Here is a 19,729-nt window from a genome sequence, read left to right as displayed (position 1 = left end):
TGGTAATTTCTCAAATAATAACAAGCTGGCGGTTAAAATCTCTAGTCAATGGAGAAATTTTAAAAATTTATTTATCCATATAAATCTGTCAGAACCTTTCATAGTCAGGACTTAAGTAAAAGTTTTGCATCATACATGTATACAGTTATCAGTTAACCAGTTCCGGATAATCAGCAGTTCCGATTAATTTGTATTTAATTTTCCATAAGGTCCCAATAAAATCAAAATGATAAGTGTCTAAGGTATACAGTAAGTAAAAGATTAAATTAACATAGTTTTAGCAAGAAAGCTTTTGTATTATGCTTACAGGGGGAATAAATGCAGCAAAAAGTTAACCGGAACTGCATGGTTGAATGAGTTATGTTTTGAAATGTGCATATGGATATAGAAGGCTTTATTATTTTCAAATAAACTTGTCACTGATTGAAAACAAATGCCATGACAATGTTTTGAAATACTAATTTTGTAAGCTGAGTGATTTTTTATAATTTTCAGAAGGGTTAACTTTTATTAGATATAGTTGACAAAAAATGCATATGCCGTCTGGCCTAACCTGTCATCATACAAAATAAATTTTACCCTTTATTTTTACATCTTCTTACATTGACACTAAACCCCAAAGAAATTATTGTGGTCAAAAGAATTAACATTTTTTTGCTGGGTTATTTTAAACTGGTTCAGACTGACTGCTAACTTGGTACATGTATTCTCTGAGGTCTCAATGAGATGAGACTCTCATAGAATTTCCTTAATGCCCTCAAACAGGGACTATCAACAATTATATTCTAACAAGTTGCCAGCCAGCTACAAAGTAACTCAAAATGACCCCTAATGGCTGTGCGGCTTGAGGTTTAAACCGCTTGGCAGCCTCGCTTGTTGAAAGGTATGAGGAAAAGAGATGAAATGTAGCTGCATGGGGACCCTTCTTTGCTGTCCTGTTTTTTTAACCATCAAACTCTCTTACTCTACTATTTTATGCAACAAGTTCTTTCTCTAGCTGATATGTAAAGATGTGATTGCATTTGGGGACCATTGGGTTTAGGTCACTAGTACTGAAAAAATATAATTTTTACACATGAATTGCGCTAAAATTAAATTCAGGTAATTGACGGAGATATACAAAGTATATATATTTTGCTGAAATTGTTTGTAGGTAAGTTACAGGCTGATGTAACAAGGAATTACATTTACAAGTTTTGTTTAAATGACATTATATGTTTTATGTGATGTATTTATTCTGACTATATTTTACAATTGTCTTTTTTAGTGTTTTGTTTTTCTGATACCTTATTTACGGTTTTATTTCTGAGACATGAAAATAAAAAAGTAAAAGTCACAGATAATGTGTATCTTTAGCTTGTTTTTGCATTAAATAGTTTGAGCTTTACTTCTAACCAGATTTTATACTGCTCTAAAGCAAGTTTTGCAAGCCACATTACTCTATAGATCTGTTACTACTACAGATATGCAAATGATTATTCTCACATAGCCTAAAACTCTGACCTGAAGTTAAGCAGAACTTTGCAAATCCAGGATAAACCCTTTTAAGAAAATCATGGATAAAGTTTAGAAGTAACAACTCCTTGTCTCTACATTTACCAAATATATTCAATTAAAACTTCACACATTTGATCAGGGGCATTACACATGGTCACCAAGGGCCATAACTATGACCGGCAATTAAGGAGAATAATGACCTTTTTACTGAGAAAATTTAGGTTTAGTTTTACATGTAACATGCTCATACATGTGTAAACTTTATTTCAAATTTTTCAGTAATTAAAGTAAAAGTATACAAAGATTACATATCTCAATGAGTTATTTATACTTGCATTTGATATATTTTAGGCAGACTATTTTCAAAGCTTTGCAAAGAGTCCCAGCATTACACAAATCAAGGCTAGAAAAGCACTTGATGGTAAGGGACAGACAACTCTACAAACAGATGTGTTTTGCACAGTCAACAACAAAAGCAAGGTACAAATAAGATGACATTCAATTGTATAAAATGTACTAAGATTCAAATAAGCTGCTGACTATCCTACTTTATATTCCTGTTAGCATATGTTTTATTAAAATCATTTATTTACAATATTTATAATCATCAATTTAGTCAGCTTCATATGTTTAAGAATTATCTGACATGTTTTATTTTCTTGATTAAAAAAAAGGATTATTTTTAGCTTCAAATAGCCTTACTTGCTATATATTTCATCTTAATTGATATTTAGATATTAGTTAGTGGCGCTTGATTGGTCATTGCCGGCTTGGGTACTACTTAAATGTACCCCGGGTACTCTTAAGTATACTTAAATGTACCCCTTGTACGGTAAATACGCTCGATTGATTGTTGCCGACTTTTTAGCTCGACTATTATATATGAAATATATATAGTGGAGCTATCCTACTCACCCCGGTGTCTGCGTGAGCGTTAGCGTGCAAATGTTAAAGTTTTTTTACTACCCCAAATATTTCCTATGTCCCTTGACATACACTACGTCTAGCGCGATTTCTGCGGTCCACCACACTCCCACCGTGGACAATATTTCGTGAGCGTGGAAAATCACCTCGATCTGAAGGTGTTTCCATCATGATAGATCGCGTCGACAGTGGCTGAACACCGCGGGCGTTATCGGGAAATCGATCTCACAGTGGACAACCGCGATCGCAGTTAACCACGGCGGCCTCAGTGGTTCACAGTGAAATACAGGTAAATGTGAATGAACATGTATATTTCAATAGTGCAGACCGTACAATTTTTGCAAAGTTCTAGAATGTTTTGTTACATTTGTATGTACATTTGTATACATTGTAACTTGATTGTTAACAATCATCATTATTTTCTATTGTTCACCCTCGTTCCAGAATCATTTGACATGTCATTCATCAAGCGTGGTGTAATTTATGTTTTGTTTCTACAGTTTCTGCATGAAGATTTACTTGTTGTTTATTTAAAGAATTGTTTGTTTTTGTTAAAATTTCCGACAGAAGTGAGAAAATGCGTTCAAATACCATCTGTTCTGTTATGTGTAAATGGTTGTAAACAACAAATTCTCCATTTTATTCGATATAGTAAATTCATGTAGACATCAAATTCTCCATTTTATTCGATATAGTAAATGGATGTAGACATCACATTCTCCATCATTATTTCCTAAGAAAACAAGCGTTTTATTCGTATTGTAATATGGCTAATGTACAATAAATAGACATACATATACATGTATAACAAAATCATATTTATAACATAATCAGTATTTAAATGCATGTTTATAATATTAATAATAAAAAACTCGTCAGCGTTGTTACTATGTTCATTATTTTCCGAAAACCATATTCTTGGTCGTATCTGAAATAAAAGAGTAAAACAGTTTTAAAAAAGCTAAATGTGAAATTATGACTCGTAAAATTCACCGCGATTTCTTAACAACACTTCTTATCGATACTTTATAAATTTGATATACATTGTATTTGCTCACTGCACAACATTATTGTAACACAATAAGTAAATCAATATTTACCATAATATTTCGATTTCTTTTTTTACATTATTTTACATACAGTGTATGTTTCAAAATGAACTTGTTATTGAACAAAGAACAGATATACAAAAAGTCACTCACCAACATGACAACTGATCTTTTAGCATGACTATGATATTAAAATATCGCGGATTTAATACTTACTGCAGGATGTCTCGAATTTGTACATGTACATTTATTCGATCCAATACATGTAACAAAAGAAACAGGAAATCACAAAAATAGTCTGATATCAAATTACATATACATGTAACATGTTTGTATGTAATTGTTGGCGAGCTATATATGTACACAAACGAGCAAGGGTTTTCGAAAGGTTTACAAAAAAGAAATCTTTAATTAAGAACAACAAGGGAAACTTCATGCAGTTGACACAATTGACACAAAAGCTGAAGCATGAAACGCAAACTATACTCATGCTCGATGTAAGACATGTCAATGATTCTGTAAAGAGGGCAAACACGAGAGAAAAGAGTTGAACATTCGGTGATTTTATTATAAAGTGCATGTAATACATGTACATGCAAAATTAAAAAAAACAAAATTTTACGATCTGCAATGTGAATAAACATGTACATTTCGATATTGCAGACTGTACATTTGTATAATGTTGTTGTTGCACATGTATTTCACCGTAAACCACCTAGACTGTGGTGGTCCACCGCGATCGCGGTGGTCCACCATGAGATCAATTTCCCGATAACGCAGAGACTGACACCGCAATTTGCCATGGCCAAATCATTGTGTTCAACGGTGTATCGTAAGATAGTAATTGTCCACTCTGGGCTGAATCACGGTGATGCGTGGTGGATGGCAGAAATAGCTCTAGACGTAGTGTATTGCTTTAATATTTTGCATACTTCTTAACCAACATGACCCCAACCTATTAACAAGAGCAGACAACTGTATCAAGCATTTTGTATGAATTATGGCCCTTTTTTCACTTAGAATATGCATATTATTGATAAATCTATGTTAAAGTTTGCCTACCACCTCAAATATTTTCAATGTCCCTTGACATATTGCTTTAATATTTTGCATACTTCTTTACCAACATGACCCCACCCTATGAACAAGAGCTGACAACTGTATCAAGCATTTTGTAAGAATTATGGCCCTTTTTTCATTTAGAATATGCATATTATTGATAAATCTATGGTAAAGTTTGCATACCACCTTAAATATTTTCAATGTCCCTTGACATATTGCTTTCATATTTTGCAAACTTCTTTACCAACATGACCCCAATCTATAAACAAGAGCGGACAACTGTATCAAGCATTTTGTAAGAATTATGGCCCTTTTACCATTATATTATGCATATTACTTAAATTACATTGCCATAACTTCTTTATTTATGATCAGATTTTATTAATACTTTGACAAAACAACACTTACCTGAATACCACAATGGATTCCACCCAAACAATACCCCACACCCCAACCCAGAATCCCTGCCCCCCCCCCCCCCCTCCTCCCCCCCCTTAAAATAAAAATAAAATTGTTTTCCTTTTTTTATTTTTGAAAGATCATCTAATAAATGACCACACCCCACATTATACCCCCCCTCTCAACCCCCCCTACCCCCCCCTTCCCCCCCTCCCGGGTGTACATTGTCCAGGGTAATCATGGAACTTAGGCTGGAAATCCATGGTATAACATGGAATTCCATGGAAATCCCTGGAATTTGAAACAGTTTCCAGGGTTTTCCAGGGTTTTGTTCTAGAAATGTCCATGAAACGTGGACTTTTTTTCCGAGCATTTTCCAGCCTTGGATGGAAAAGCATGGAAAAGGAATGGAAAACGCTGGATTTAGGCTGGATAACCATGGAAAATATTTTCAGATAGCATGGAAAGTGGAACATAGAATTTTTTAAGCATGGAAAAGACTCTTACATTTTCAGCTGACCCTGGAAAATACTTAGACTTTATAAGAGGAGAAAATAACTTATAAAAATGCAACACATTTTATTCAAAGTAAATCAGAGTTCAACAATTTACACAACATATGAATACAACATAAAACAATGTTTGGGAAGAAATAGTAGTAGTTATAGTAGTAATAGTAGTAGTAGTAGTAGTAGAAGTAGTAATGCTGGTGCTGGCAGTAGAATATGTTGTAAGAGTAGAAGTAAAAGTGGTTGTTGTATAAGTTGTACAAGCAGTTAAACTACTGATAATTATACTTTTGGTGCAAATTTAAGTGACAGTAGCAGTAGTAGCAGTTATTATTGTGTTGTTGTTTTAGCATTTACAGGAATAGTAGCAGTAATGGTAGCAATAGTAGTATAAATAATAATAACAATACTAGTAGCAGCAGTAGTAGTAGTAGTTAAGGAAGTAGCATTAGCAGCAGCAGCAGTAGTAGTAGTAGAAGTAGTAGTAGTAGAAGTAGCAGCAGCAGCAGTAGTAGCAGTAGTAGCAGTAGCAGCATCAGCAGCATCAGTAGCAGTAGTAGTAGCAGTGGTAGTAGCAGTAGTAGTTGAAGTACTAGTAGTAGTAGTAGTAGTAGTAGTAGTAGTAGTAGTAGTAGTAGTAGTAGTAGTAGTAGTAGTAGTGGTAGAAGTAGTAGTAGTAACAGCAGCAGCAGAAGTAGTAGTAGTCGCTGCAGCAGGAGTTGTAGTAGTAGTAGCAGCAGCAGTAGCAGTAGCAGTAGTAGTAGTAGCAGCAGCAGCAGCAGGAGTAGTAGCAGCAGTAGCAGTAGTAGAAGTAGTAGTTGAAGCAGTAGTAGTAGTTGAAGCAGTAGTAGTAGTAGTAGTAGCAGTAGTAGCAGCAGTAGTAGTAGTAGTAGTAGTAGTAGTAGTAGTAGTAGAAGTAGTAGTAGTAGTAGTAGAAGTAGAAGTAGAAGTAGTAGTAGTAGTAGTAGTAGTAGTAGTAGTAGTAGTAGTAGTAGTTGTTGTTGTTGTTGTTGTTGTTGTGGCTGTTGTAATAGTAGTAGTAGTTTTGCAGAAGTAGTAGTAGTAGTTGTAGTACTAGTAGTAGTAGTATTAGTAGTAGAAGTAATAGTAGTAACTTTCAAAGCAATGTCTACATTCCTTAACCCTGTTCAAGGTGTATACACACTCAATATTTAACTACAGTCCAGGTTTGCAATTAACAAACTATCTGAGATGCCTGTGTGTGAGTCAGATATGTCTGGGGCTAATCTATTGGTTATAAAATATCACAGCCTTTTCTGATTGGCTGAGTTCAAATACAGAAAGTTTACCTGTTAGATTGAAATTCTGGAGAAAATATGCAGGTTAAACTTGTTGTTAAAATGAAGTTAATGTAATTTCACAAACAGTAGAGTTAATGAGTTTTTCCATTAACAAGAATTTCTTAAAATAATAATGTATGGATATCATTTGGAAAGTGACATGAAATGTTGTTAAAAAGTGATGCATACAAGTGTTTCAAAAGTCTGTCTAGGAATAGAACAACAACTGAAGGTTTGTGCTTTTCATTATTTCTAAATATTCCTTTAAATTTATTCTTGTTATGTCATAATTGTAGACCTTTTTTATGTGACATTTTAGGTAAAAGTATGGCAAATATAGAAGTTTAAAAGCAGCTGTCACACACATTTTCACTAAGTGCAGTTTGCAGCTTGATAAAAGAAGTCCTATGTGGAGATATTAATAAGCTTGAATGTAGTATCGGAAGTTTATAATGCATGGCTAGGGAACTGAGGCTAAGGGAGTTATGTGCTGTGCATGACGAGAACTCAATGCTCATTAATGCTGTTAATGTTTATAAATAAATTAATTAAACCAATAGCATTGTTTTTTAGGTTTCACTTTGCTTTTTCATACCAATAGAATTACACATCATCCAAATATAGCAATAATAAATTTGTACTAATCATACCAACAAATTTTGTTATGCTATGCTTTGTGATGTATTTACTTCATTGTAAGTTATTATTTAAAGACCATTTTACTAAATATTTAAAACAATACTTGAATTATTTTCTATATACATTTTCATTATGTGCTTTAACTGTAGCTCAGACCAGTTGATGGAAGATACTGCAGAGTTTGGCAGGGAAATAACCCAAGACAACAAAGCGGCTCTTTTGGCGCATTTACCAAGAGGACTAACATGGCCACAAATTCATGGTAAATATTGTTATGCCCCGGGCTCATATAAGTAATTTAGTGTTAACCACCTGAAAGTATTTTGTCTTTTTGGTATCCAGTATTTTGGTCTAGTTTCAATTACAGGTTATTTTTATATGAATTAGCAAATTAGCATAACTTTCATATAGCAATATCTGAATATAAAATTCCTATATATGTTTGAGTTTCCAGATACATGCTAGTGTACCCTGTTTTGGGGCATTTAAGAAAACAACAATATAAATTTCAAAATAAAAGAGAGTCATATAAAAATATAAGTTAAATCACCAATTTATTCACTTGAAAGTCTCAGTTTTCCTGTGTGGTTGCCTGTTAGCAAGTAGATTAAAGCCCGCTTGCAAACTTTAAGAGAATACATTTCGGTAAATGGAAAAGAAATAATTGCTAACTACTTAGGATCGTTAATGTTCGCTCAAATACAAAAAAGCCAGATGTACCGAATTGAGCAGTCATATGAAATATCTAAAATAGATTAAAATATGAATGAGCATTGAAGTATAGATATTCAATCATATGATTGCTGCACATTTACTTTTACAGATGAATGTAAAAAACTTATGACTTTCTTGTAATATTGTTTGCTTTGTTTTTCTTTCAGAGATAATGCAGGAGCCGTACAGTATAACAGCAGTACAAGTTCTATAAAAGATCCACGACCTACTGAAGCCCAGCTAATTAACAAAAAAGTTGTTAAAAACTGTAATTTTATCCCACCTGGGTACTTATAATTTACTAAGCTGCCTACACAAGTTTTAGACTTGCAATTACATTTTAAATTGTCACTTGGAAAGTAATACATGTACATGCATTATGTTCTGAATTTCTTTGAACAATAAAATTATATAAAAGTATTTTAATGAAATTAAGCACCTAAATTGCATTAAAGTGAAAGTAGCTGAGAACAAGATGTGTTTGTAAAACACAATGTCCCCCAATATGACGTTTGACCTTGAAGGATGACCTTGACCTTGACCCTTCACCACTCAAAATGTGCAGCTCCATAAGGTACACATGCATGTCAAATATAAAATTGCTAGCTTCAATATTGCAGAAGTTACATTACATGAGCAATTTTGACCCATATATTTGACCTAGAAAGATGACCTTGACCTTGACCTTTCACCACTCAAAATGTGCAGCTCCATAAGTTACACATGCATGCCAAATATCAAGTTGCTATCTTCAATATTGCAAAAGTTTTCATAAAATAAGCGATTTGGGCCACATATATTTGACCTCTGACCTTGAAGGTTGACCTTGACCTTTCACCACTCAAAATGTGCAGCTCCATAAGTTACACATGCATGCCAAATATCAAGTTGCTATCTTCAATATTGCAAAAGTATTCATAAAATAAGCGATTTGGGCCACATATATTTGACCTCTGACCTTGAAGGATATCCTTGACCTTGACCTTTCACCACTCAAAATGTGCAGCTCCATGAGATACACATGCATGCCAAATATCAAGTTGCTTTCTTCAATATTGCAAAAGTATTCATAAAATAAGCGATTTGGGCCACATATATTTGACCTCTGACCTTGAAGGATGACCCTGACCTTTCACCACTCAAAATGTGCAGCTCCATGAGATACACATGCATGCCAAATATCAAGTTGCTATATTCAATATAGCAAAAGTTATTGCAAAATGTTAAAAGTTGGCGCAAACCAACCAACCAACCAACAGACCAACCAACCAACAGACCAACCAACAGACAGGGCAAAAACAATATGTCCCCCACTACTATAGTGGGGGACATAAAAATAGTATCCTTGTGCTCATGGGCAGCTACATATATTGTGACATACATGAAGCAGCTAAAATAACTTAAATTTTTCATTTTGTTTCTTGTATATCGTTTGTACAGGGTTCGTGAATTGTTACTGTATATTACTTGACTTGCTTGTATTTTGTTACTTTGAATACATGTTGTGAAGGTTGCATTATACTTTTAAACTTTTAAAGTAGCGTCTGTTCTGTTATGTAAGGGCCTGATTTATGATAATGGACCTAGAGGCTTTGTAAGCATGTATTAAACAACACTTGTTTGATCTGAATAATTTGTTAAATAAATGTAACACAATTTATAATCTGATGTTATATTTTGATGAATTGTGAACAAAATAATACATCGAAGAAACTAAGGCATTATGTTGATTTTTTGTTTTGTTTTAATCTAACCTTAAATTATGATTTACTTAAGCTGTGAGTATTGTATTCATTTAATACATGAATATTGTTTTTAGACCAGAAATTTCTTTTTTTATTCAGTGACCATGGTAAACGCTGGACATTTTTCCATGTTATACCAGGCATCCATGGAATATTAAACATGGAAAAACCCTGGAACATTTTCCAGGGTTTTCCAGCCAGCATGGAAAAAATACCGTCCGAATACTCCATGTAATCTGGAAAACCCTGGAAATGAATCCATGGTTTTCCAGATTACATGGAGTATTCGGACGGTATTTATTCCATGCTGGCTGGAAAACCCTGGAAATTGTTCCATGGTAATTATTCCAGGGAGCCTGGAAAACCATGGAAACTATTCCAGGCTATTTCCACATACCATGGACAATTTTCCACCCTTTTTTTTTAAATATTGACGCTGGAAAAGGCTGGAAACTTAGTCCGAATACTCCAGCCTCATATTTTCCATGGATTTCCATGGAAAACCCTGGACAGAGTACACCCGGGCTACCCCCCCCCCTACCCCCCCCCCCCCCAAAAAAATATAAATTTTTCCTTTTTTTATTTTTGAAAGATCGTCTAATAAATTATTGAATATGAACAATTTCCCCATGATGGCTTACGTTATACTGTCAAGCACTCGAATAGTCTTCTGACAGCTCTTGTTTATCAAATGAATTATATTCATATTTATACATCAATATTATGTAATATGGTCTCTATGGCCTCTATATTATCAAAACTCCTGCTCAAATGTGTTTTGAGGTGAGAAAAAAAAAATTCAAAAAGAATTTTGTTTCGTATTCCATTTCGCGTTTTACGACATGGGATTTTAGGCGGGAATAAATCTTGGGTACAGTATAAATTGGCTGGGTATGTGTTAGTTTATTTACCGCACCGGGGCACATGTACTTAAGAGTAACCGGGGTACATGCAAGTAGTACCCGAGCCGACAATAACCAATTGAGCATTAGTGGAGGTTAAGTGAGGTTGTGTGTCCTGCCTGTATGTTTGATTGGTGAATTTATTGCCAATCTGAAAAAAAAAAAAAAATTCAATTTTCAAAAGTGTCCAAAACATGGAATCAAAATGGTTTATTTCGCCATTTACATTATAAATAATTGTTTTTTTATGCCCCCTTTTGAAGAAAAGGGGGCATATAGTGATCAGACTGTCTGTCTGTCTGTCCGTCTGTCTGTCTGTCCGTCCATCTTTTCGTCACACTTTGGCGTTTAGGTTTCAAAAATGCTCATAGCTTCTATGTCCCTTGAGATATAACCTTCATATTTGGTATGCATGTGTATATGAACAAGGCCTTTTCATACCCACAAATTTTTTTACCCCTGTGACCTTGACCTTGAACTTAGGGTCCGCGTTTAGGTTTCGAAATCTGCGTTTAGGTTTCGAAAAATGCTCATAATTTCTATGTCCCTTGAGATATAACCTTCATATCTGGTATGCATGTGTATATGGACAAGGCCTACCATACGCACACAAATTTTGACCCCTGTAAACTTGACCTAGAACTAAGGGTCCACGTTTAGGTTTTGAAATCTGCGTTTAGGTTTCGAAAAAAGCTCATAACTCCTATCAAGTGTTATAGGGGGCATAAGTCATCCTATGGTGACAGCTCTTGTTTCAGTTCTATTTTATATTATTCTTAAAATTCTAAAAAAAATTGAATGTTATTGCAGATGATGAGCTCCACTGTGAGCTCTTCAGTGAATCCCAGCCTCCCTGAAACTACCAAGCCAGAGGAGATGGAAGAGGAGGCAAATGAACGCGAGAAAAATGTGCAGGCTGCCTTGCAGATCATAAACTCTGAATTGTGTGCAAGATTGAAAGACAGGGAACCAAATAACCAGGAGGAACTTGATAAAATCGTATGGTATATACAATAATTGAGAGATTTTAACAATCATTGACATTTTTGTGTGTTGTTTTGCTTACACTTAAAGAGGGTGGTATAGATTGTCCCTTTATCATCTCTTGTTCCATCTGTCCTTCTGTCTGTCCTTCCGTCCTTCAATCAATCCAAATAGTTTGATACTTTCGTCTGTTGTTTTAAGTCGCTGTATGACATTTCATTAATCGTTATTGCAGTGCACACATGAATCCAACACACACAAGCATAAGCTAATCTCATAACCCGACTGGATTTTCATAAAAAATAGAGTCATCTACTTATGTGACTCAAGGAAATGTCACCTTAAAGAGGATAGATACCTTGTTTGTCAACATACCAAATAAACTAAAAATTAAACATACATAACTCGAGATTATTTAATTCGAAATTAACAAAGAAACATATTACGAGCAAGTCAGCCTTTCTTTTCCTTGATGTGATCATATTGGAGTCTGAGAGAAAACAAAATCAATGGTCTAATTTTGTCGTCTCCTAAAGGGTGTAAACAGAGGGGGATACCCTAGGGTTTATCCTAGATTCGTTCATGTCAGTCTATGTCTGGGCGTCCATGTGTTCTTCCAAATCTAGATCATGCAATAATATAAAAAGTATTTAAGCCAGTTTGATAAAACTCGGTAGCTAGATAAAGGGCCACATGGGAAAAAAATGTGTCTGGCAAAAATTGTGGTTGCTATGGTTACAGGAATAAATGATTACTAAAATCTGGATCTTATGACAAATTTACAAAAGTTCTTAAGCTTTAGGTTGATGCAACTTTGTATGAGTATAAAGGACCATATTGTGAGCTTCCACATTATGTAAGTTTTTTTGTTAGACCAAAATGTTAGTTACATGATACATCGTTTCAGATATTAATGAATACAGCAATCTGCAGTCTGCCATAACTTGTAGTAATTAAACTAAATTACTTAAACTAATGCATGTCTTGTTCTTACTCCAATAAAATTAACACGTAAGGGGATTTCTGCTTATCTGTGACAAAATTTACTAATGTTTTGTCTGTGATTTCTCAGAGCATGAACAGACAATTGAAACTTTAACAACAATTCACAAGTAAATGCAAATATAGAATTCCTGGAAATTCAGAGAATATATTGTCACTCCTGTCGGAGGTTGATGTTGGCAAAATCCAACAGTTGTATTCCTTTGGCAGTATATTACATATGAGCTGGGTATGCTAATCAGGGACGACACTTTCTGCCAAAACTAGATTTTGGCAAAGATGAGACTAAATTTAAACGAAAAGTATAATAAAAGCGGAAAGTGTTGTCCCTGATTAGCCTGTGCACAGGCTAATCTGGGATGACACTTTATGCACATGCATTAAACCCCCTTTTCACAAAGCACAGCCCATATGTAAATGTTTTCAGTGGTTACATAGAGGAGCTGAAGGAAGCAGAGGAAGAGAGGCTAGCTCGGGAGGCAGAGGACAATGCCGCTGGAGAGGCTGTCGACCCTGATGGAAAAACTCCCGGAAGCGGTGCTGCCAAGTCGGAGAAACCAAAGTCTGGAAAGTAAGCTTATCTTATAAATTAAATGTAGTGCTATGGAATTGATTGAGTTTCACAGTTGAACTATAAACAAGTAAGGCTTTGCCTCCCCAGTTTTTTATGGGATTCATTGACAATCACTATATGTCATTATGATTTATAAACAATATTTTTTTTTGTGATGAATGTTTCAAAATATTTTCTTACATAGTTCACTTTTAAAATTTTGTCTTCATATTACTTACCTTATTATCCCCGCCATAGGCGGAGGGATATTGTTTAGGCGTTGTCCGTCCATCCGTCCGTCTTTCCGTCCGTCCGGCACTTTTGTGTTCAGAGCCATATCTTGGAAGTGCTTTGGCGGATGACATTGAAACTTGGTATAAGTATATATATGGATAAGAGGATGATGCACGCCAAATAGCATTGTACACCATCTCTTAATAACGGAGTTATCGCCCTTTGTATCTTGAAAAAATGCTTTCTTGAGTGTCAAACATAACACTTTTGTTTCCAGAAGCATATTGGCGGGGGATATCAATTCAATGAATTTGCTTGTTTTTACTGGTATCAAATTTAGATATAGCAATTTAAGAAAATTAAGGTGAAGCATTATATTGCTTGTGTATCCATTGTCCAAGCGTAAAAATGATTTTTGCAAGTATGCCAGGAAAGTAGGTGCGATGATGTAGCAACTGTTTTGAAATTCGTGCTGACATTTAAAAACTTATTAGCAACCTTCAAAAGTACTCATTCATTCAATATGTGGTGACAAACAATGTTCTCGATTTTGGTTTCCAGGGGCGTAGATAACCTCCAAACATTGGGGAGGCGGTCCAGTTTCTGTACTGGGAACATAAAGGGATTCGTTTGAGAGGGTTGTCTTCTCCTGTGGTTCCGAAAAAAATTACATTTACAATTAATATGGTGCTCGATTTTTGTCTCACTCTCAGTTTGTTATGAAATCAGTTTGTCCAATGCCGCCGACGACGACCCAGAAATCTCATCAGTTATATTGTCTTTCCAAACACTCGTGCTATTTCAAACATAAAATAAAGTAAATGTTAATGTATTTTAATGACAGAGTTTAACAATGATATGAGGAATAATTACATTAACATTACATTCACAACACTAATATTGTATTACTGATGAACATGTTTAACACCTGAAATGGGAAGACTGTAATAAATAACCACATGAAAATACACAACAACCAATACAATATGACATGATTAGTAAAGAATATATCCACATTTTAAGCACTATTAAAATACTGAACCAGGATGAATAAATATTATTAAATTAAGTTAAATAAACAAAAATTTAGGCATAACTCATTTTTAGCTCGACTATTATATATAAAATATATATAGTGAAGCTGTCCTACTCATCCCGGCGTCGGCATTAGCGTTTGCGTTAGCGTTAGCAAGCAAATGTTAAAGTTTTCGTACTACCCCAAATATTTTCTTTGTCCCTTGACATATTGCCTTCATATTTTGCATACTTGTTTACCAACATGACGCCAACCTATAAACAAGAGCAGACAACTCTATCAAGCATTTTGTTATAATTATGGCCCCTTTTACACTTAGAATATGCAGCAAATGTTAAAGTTTTCGTGCTACCCCATTTATTGTCCCCTACCGGTTTCACCGGAGGGGACCTATGGTTTGCACTCTGTGAGTCTGTGAGTCTGTCACACTTTTCTGGAACCTGCGATAACTTTAAAAGTTCTTCATATTTTTTCATGAAACTTGACACATGGATAGATGGCAATATGGACATTATGTACGTCATTTCATTTTGTTCCTACGTCAAAAATTCTGCTTGCTATGGCAACAAAGACTAGAAATACTGCTGAAAATGGTGGTTTTCTGAATCCTGTGATAATTTTAAAAGTTCTTAATATTTTTTCATGAAAATTGCAACATGGATATATGGCAAATGGACATTATGCACATCATTTCATTTTGTTCCTACGTCAAAAGTTGTTGTTGCTATGGTAACCCCCCCAAAAAAATCTAAAAATGGTGGAATTTCTGACAATGGTGGAGCCGGTAAGGGACCATATTGCTTGACAATAGACTTGTTTTCTTTGTCCCTTGACATATTGCTTTCATATTTTGCATACTTGTTTACCAACATCACTCCAACCTATAAACAAGAGCAGACAACTCTATCAAGCATTTTGTTATAATTAATGCCCCTTTTATACTTAGAATATGCATATTATTGATAAATCTATGTTAAAGTTTGCGTACTACCCCAAATATTTCCTATATCCTTTGACATATTGCTTTTATATGTTGTATACTTGTTTACCAACATGACCCCAACCTATAAACAAGAGCAGACCACTGTATCAATCATTTTGACATAATTATGGCCCCTTTTACACTTAGATAATTGAACAATTTGCTTAAATTGCCATAACTTCTTTATTTATGATCACATTTTTTTATTTCTTTGACAAACAACACTTACCTGAATACCACAATGGATTCCACCCAAACAATACCCCATGCCCCTACCCAGAATCCCTCCCCCCCCCCAACCTCCCTCCCCCCATTTTTTGTTTAAACATCATCTTATAAATTACCACACCCCACATTATACCCCCCTCACCCCCCCCCCCACCCAATTTTTTTTATTATCATTTTTTTTTTTTTTTTGAAAGATCGTGTAATAAATGACCACACCCCACATTATATTCCCCTCTCAACCCCCCCCCCCCCCACCCCCACATTTTTATTTTTTATTTATTTCCTTTTTTTATTTTTGAAATATCATTGAATATGAACAATTTCCCCATGATGGCTTACGTTATACTGTCAAGCACTCGAATAGGCGAGCGCGCTGTCCTCTGACAGCTCTTGTTTATGTCCCTAGAACTGATTAGGAATGCTCATTTTGAACATTAAACAATTACATATATGATTTTGTTTCAATGATTTCTAATCAAATAATAAATGTTATACTAAGAGAACAAAAATATTTTCAATCAAATTAATGTTTTTCACGCGTATATTTACTCAAAATTGTTTTAAGTGGCAGTGACCTTTGGATTAAAGCGATCAATTAAAATAAAAGAATAGCCTGTCCTTAATCAAAACACAGACAGTGCAATCACGGAAAAGAACAAAACAACAATTTACGCAATGACATTTTCCCGGGCCCCTGGTTTATGACACCTAACAAGGGATATTGACACATCACTATTGGCAACCTTGGAGCAGACGGAGAGAGGACACATGGCTTCTGCACTTACGGCGCATGATTACAAAAATGCTGGTTTTGGGCCGGCAATTCTTGGAGATTTAATGTTTTATTTATATAACGACAACTAGCAGAAATGTTGGGGAGGCGGCCGCCTTCCCTGCCTCCCAATTACCTACGCCCCTGGTTTCTGGTGATATGTTAATATAATGTAAAAATCATTGATATCATAATGTAAAAACCCAATTGTATGTTGTTGAAGGTCTCAGGCGAGTGCTAGAGACTCCAAAAAGTAAGGGGGTTGTTTGAAGATTATTCCTTGCGTGGAGCGCATTTAAGGCTTCAGCTCTTGTTAACATAATTTTTCAACTAACCCCAAACAATGATTGACTCCCTTTTGCCATTGCAAATCTGCTTTCAGTGTTGGTTCATTATAACCAAATATCAGCAGATGGATCCGTCTTGCTTATGTGCCTTTATAGATTGCATGTTCACATTTTGCTGTGCTCTATTCTTTTTTAATAATGCTTAAAAAAAATATTTTGAGCTTCAACTTATTTCACATGTATGGTAGTGATTCATGAAACCATTATACTAACATAATACATAATACTGAAGTAGTTTTTTTCTGACAGACTATTGCCAATCATGAATTTTAAGTTGAATGAATACTTCACTTGTTGCATAGATTTTCCGCTTCAAAATAAGTTTGTATCTGAATAAACACACTTTTTGTGTCTTAAAAAAATGGGAGCATAATCATTACACAGTGATGTTATCTGTATAAATATGCATATCTTACTCAAGTACCACAATATGACATTCTCAGAAACTTGCAGTGTGATGAATGAACAGCAATGTATAACATCATTTTGATTACATCACAAAGTGCTTATCTTAATCCTTTTCCTGGCAGAAGCAATTTGAAAATGGCTTTGACTGCAATCAACATAAAACCAGTACAGCCTGCAAGTAACTTCCAGGCTGTTTAGGATTTATGTTGTTTGCTGCTCATTGCTGTATCAGGGATGGAGATGAAGCTTTTAAAGCTTGAATCTATTTTAAATTAATATGATTTTCAAAGGGACTACAAAAAGAACACAATTGGTATCTGAGTTGTAAAGGGTTAACCCTTTGCATGCTGGGAAATTTGTCATCTGCTAAAATTTCGTCTGCTGAATTTCTAAAATTAGCATTTTCTTCGATTTTTTTCAAAGAATACTATCAGAATAGCAAACAGTTTGGATCCATATGAGACACCATGTTCTGTGGCAGCTCATCTGGATCCAAACTGTTTGCAAAGGCCTTCAAAATGCGTTTCCAGCACTGAAAGAGTTAATCATTTCATGTTTTCTAGAGGAAAAGGTGGGAAGGGAGGACCACCGGTGGTCATAGTTCCTGATGAACCCAAAGAGAAGCTGGTGGAGGGAAGTGCATGCGTCAGCGCGGTCAGCCAGGCCTTGTGTGTGGCAGGAGCCTGCGCCATGGGAACAGAGCTGTATGAGTACATCGCGCAGCTTAGATTTGGCCAGGTTTGCTCGCATCAATGCTTGCTGTGTGGAATATAATATGAATATCAGAGGCAGTTCAGGGGTGTAGTGTGGGCTTTTTGATCAGAATATTTGGGCCTTGTTCTGTTAAAACTTCGCTTGATGCATGTATGTTAAGTGTTGTCCCAGATTAGCCTGTGTAGTATACACAGGATAATCTGGGGTGACACTTTCTGCTAAAACTCGATTCCCGTGTGAAAGAGACTTCCTTTAGCCAAAAATTTCACTAAAAGTGGACAGTGTCTTAGATCTTATTTTGCTTGAAGCAAACAATCACACTACCGTTAATGGTGAGCCTTAAAACATATTAAGTTCTGATATTTTGCAATGCATGTATTGATTTATTGAAATTTCCTGAAGACATGACCAATTTGTATTTCAATGTTCAACTGCAGGCTCCAAAGCAGTACAGGATGCCGTTGCCGATGGTAACTATCTTCCAGAGCGGCCGTTCAGCCCCTGGCAAGGCCAACGCTATCAAGGAGTACATGGTGGTCCCAGCCCCTGGCAAACCACTCAGTGAGGTAGTACTGCCCCTGGCCTGTGAACACAAAACATTTGTTATGCATTTTTTATGCCCCTGGATCTAATGATCGGGGGTATATTGTTTTTGGCCTGTCTGTCCGTCATTCTGTCTGTCTGTCATTCTGTCCCAAAACTTTAACCTGGGTCATAACTTTTGCAATATTGAAGATAGCAACTTGATATTTAGCATGCATGTGTATCTCATGGAGCTGCACATTTTGAGTGGTGAAAGGTCAAGGTCATCCTTGAAGGTCAAAGGTCAAATATATGGCTTTAAAGCTGCGCAGTAGGAGGCATTGTGTTTCACAAACACATCTCTTGTTTTAAACAACATCTTCTCTTAAAATGACATTATAGTTAGCAACGAAGTGATCTCTTGAGTATCCATTGTTGAGAAAGTAGGTCTTTCAGTCCTTCCATTAGTCAGTTGGATTTGTGTGGCACATAACAAAAAAGTACACCCATGGGTCTAGACCCTGTCACTAACATCCCATTAAATGTCAATATTTACAGATTCATTCTTAGGCTTAATCCTTGCCAGGTATGCTAGGTTTGGTTGAGAGCAGGGCTGTAAATCTGGATTTTGGGTCTCTCAGTTGATCAAACATTTACCAAGCAGCATTAACACATTTATGGGTTCTTTAAAATTGGCTGAAAAGTTGGTAATGATTAACGGAGGAGTCCTTTTTAATGTCGCTCAAAGGTTGCAGTCAAATTTACAAACAGATTTCACATGATTGACATGGAGATGCAAAAGCTTGGCTAGGAAATATTGTTGCATCCTTTGAGTCTTGAGTTTTGAAACTTGTCTTGTAAGCTCATTGTCCATGGTATTGGAATGTTAGTTATTTTGTTATCGTTGGGTCAAAAGTCAAGGTCAAACTCACAAAACTATGATGACAACACCCAATAATAATATCAACCTTGTTGGAGCAATAGCATAATAAGTAGAAAGTCATAGAGCTAGACTTTTGTGACTTTAAGAGGAAATATGTACGTTTCGGGTCAAATGTAAACACCAAAACTGTATAAAACAAACTAAAAGAGTATGTTTGGCAATTACTTTGCAGCTCTTTGGCCCCATTTCATCAGATTTAATAGTTCGGTTTTTCTTGATTATATGGTAAAGGATCTTTATGTATGATTTAGCCCTTTGGTCTT

General features: G+C 35.3%; 1 protein-coding gene across 2 annotated transcripts in view; it reads left to right on the top strand.

Annotated features, from left to right (window-relative positions):
- LOC127879808 (enolase 4-like) overlaps positions 1-19,729 on the top strand; it is a 41,130-nt gene that overhangs the window by 244 nt on the left and 21,157 nt on the right. For both annotated transcript variants that reach the window (XM_052426859.1, XM_052426860.1), the window contains exons 1-6: positions 1-2; positions 1,849-1,977; positions 11,552-11,745; positions 13,155-13,298; positions 17,851-18,025; positions 18,439-18,567. The exon at positions 1-2 is cut by the window's left edge. In XM_052426859.1, the coding sequence (XP_052282819.1) occupies positions 1-2; positions 1,849-1,977; positions 11,552-11,745; positions 13,155-13,298; positions 17,851-18,025; positions 18,439-18,567 (773 nt within the window). The remainder of the gene's footprint in view (positions 3-1,848; positions 1,978-11,551; positions 11,746-13,154; positions 13,299-17,850; positions 18,026-18,438; positions 18,568-19,729) is intronic.

The sequence above is a fragment of the Dreissena polymorpha genome, chromosome 4, assembly GCF_020536995.1.
Source record: "Dreissena polymorpha isolate Duluth1 chromosome 4, UMN_Dpol_1.0, whole genome shotgun sequence".
In the NCBI taxonomy this organism is placed as follows: domain Eukaryota; kingdom Metazoa; phylum Mollusca; class Bivalvia; order Myida; family Dreissenidae; genus Dreissena; species Dreissena polymorpha.
The sequence above is the reverse complement of the archived record's forward strand: the minus strand, read 5'-3'. Positions and strand labels throughout refer to the sequence as shown.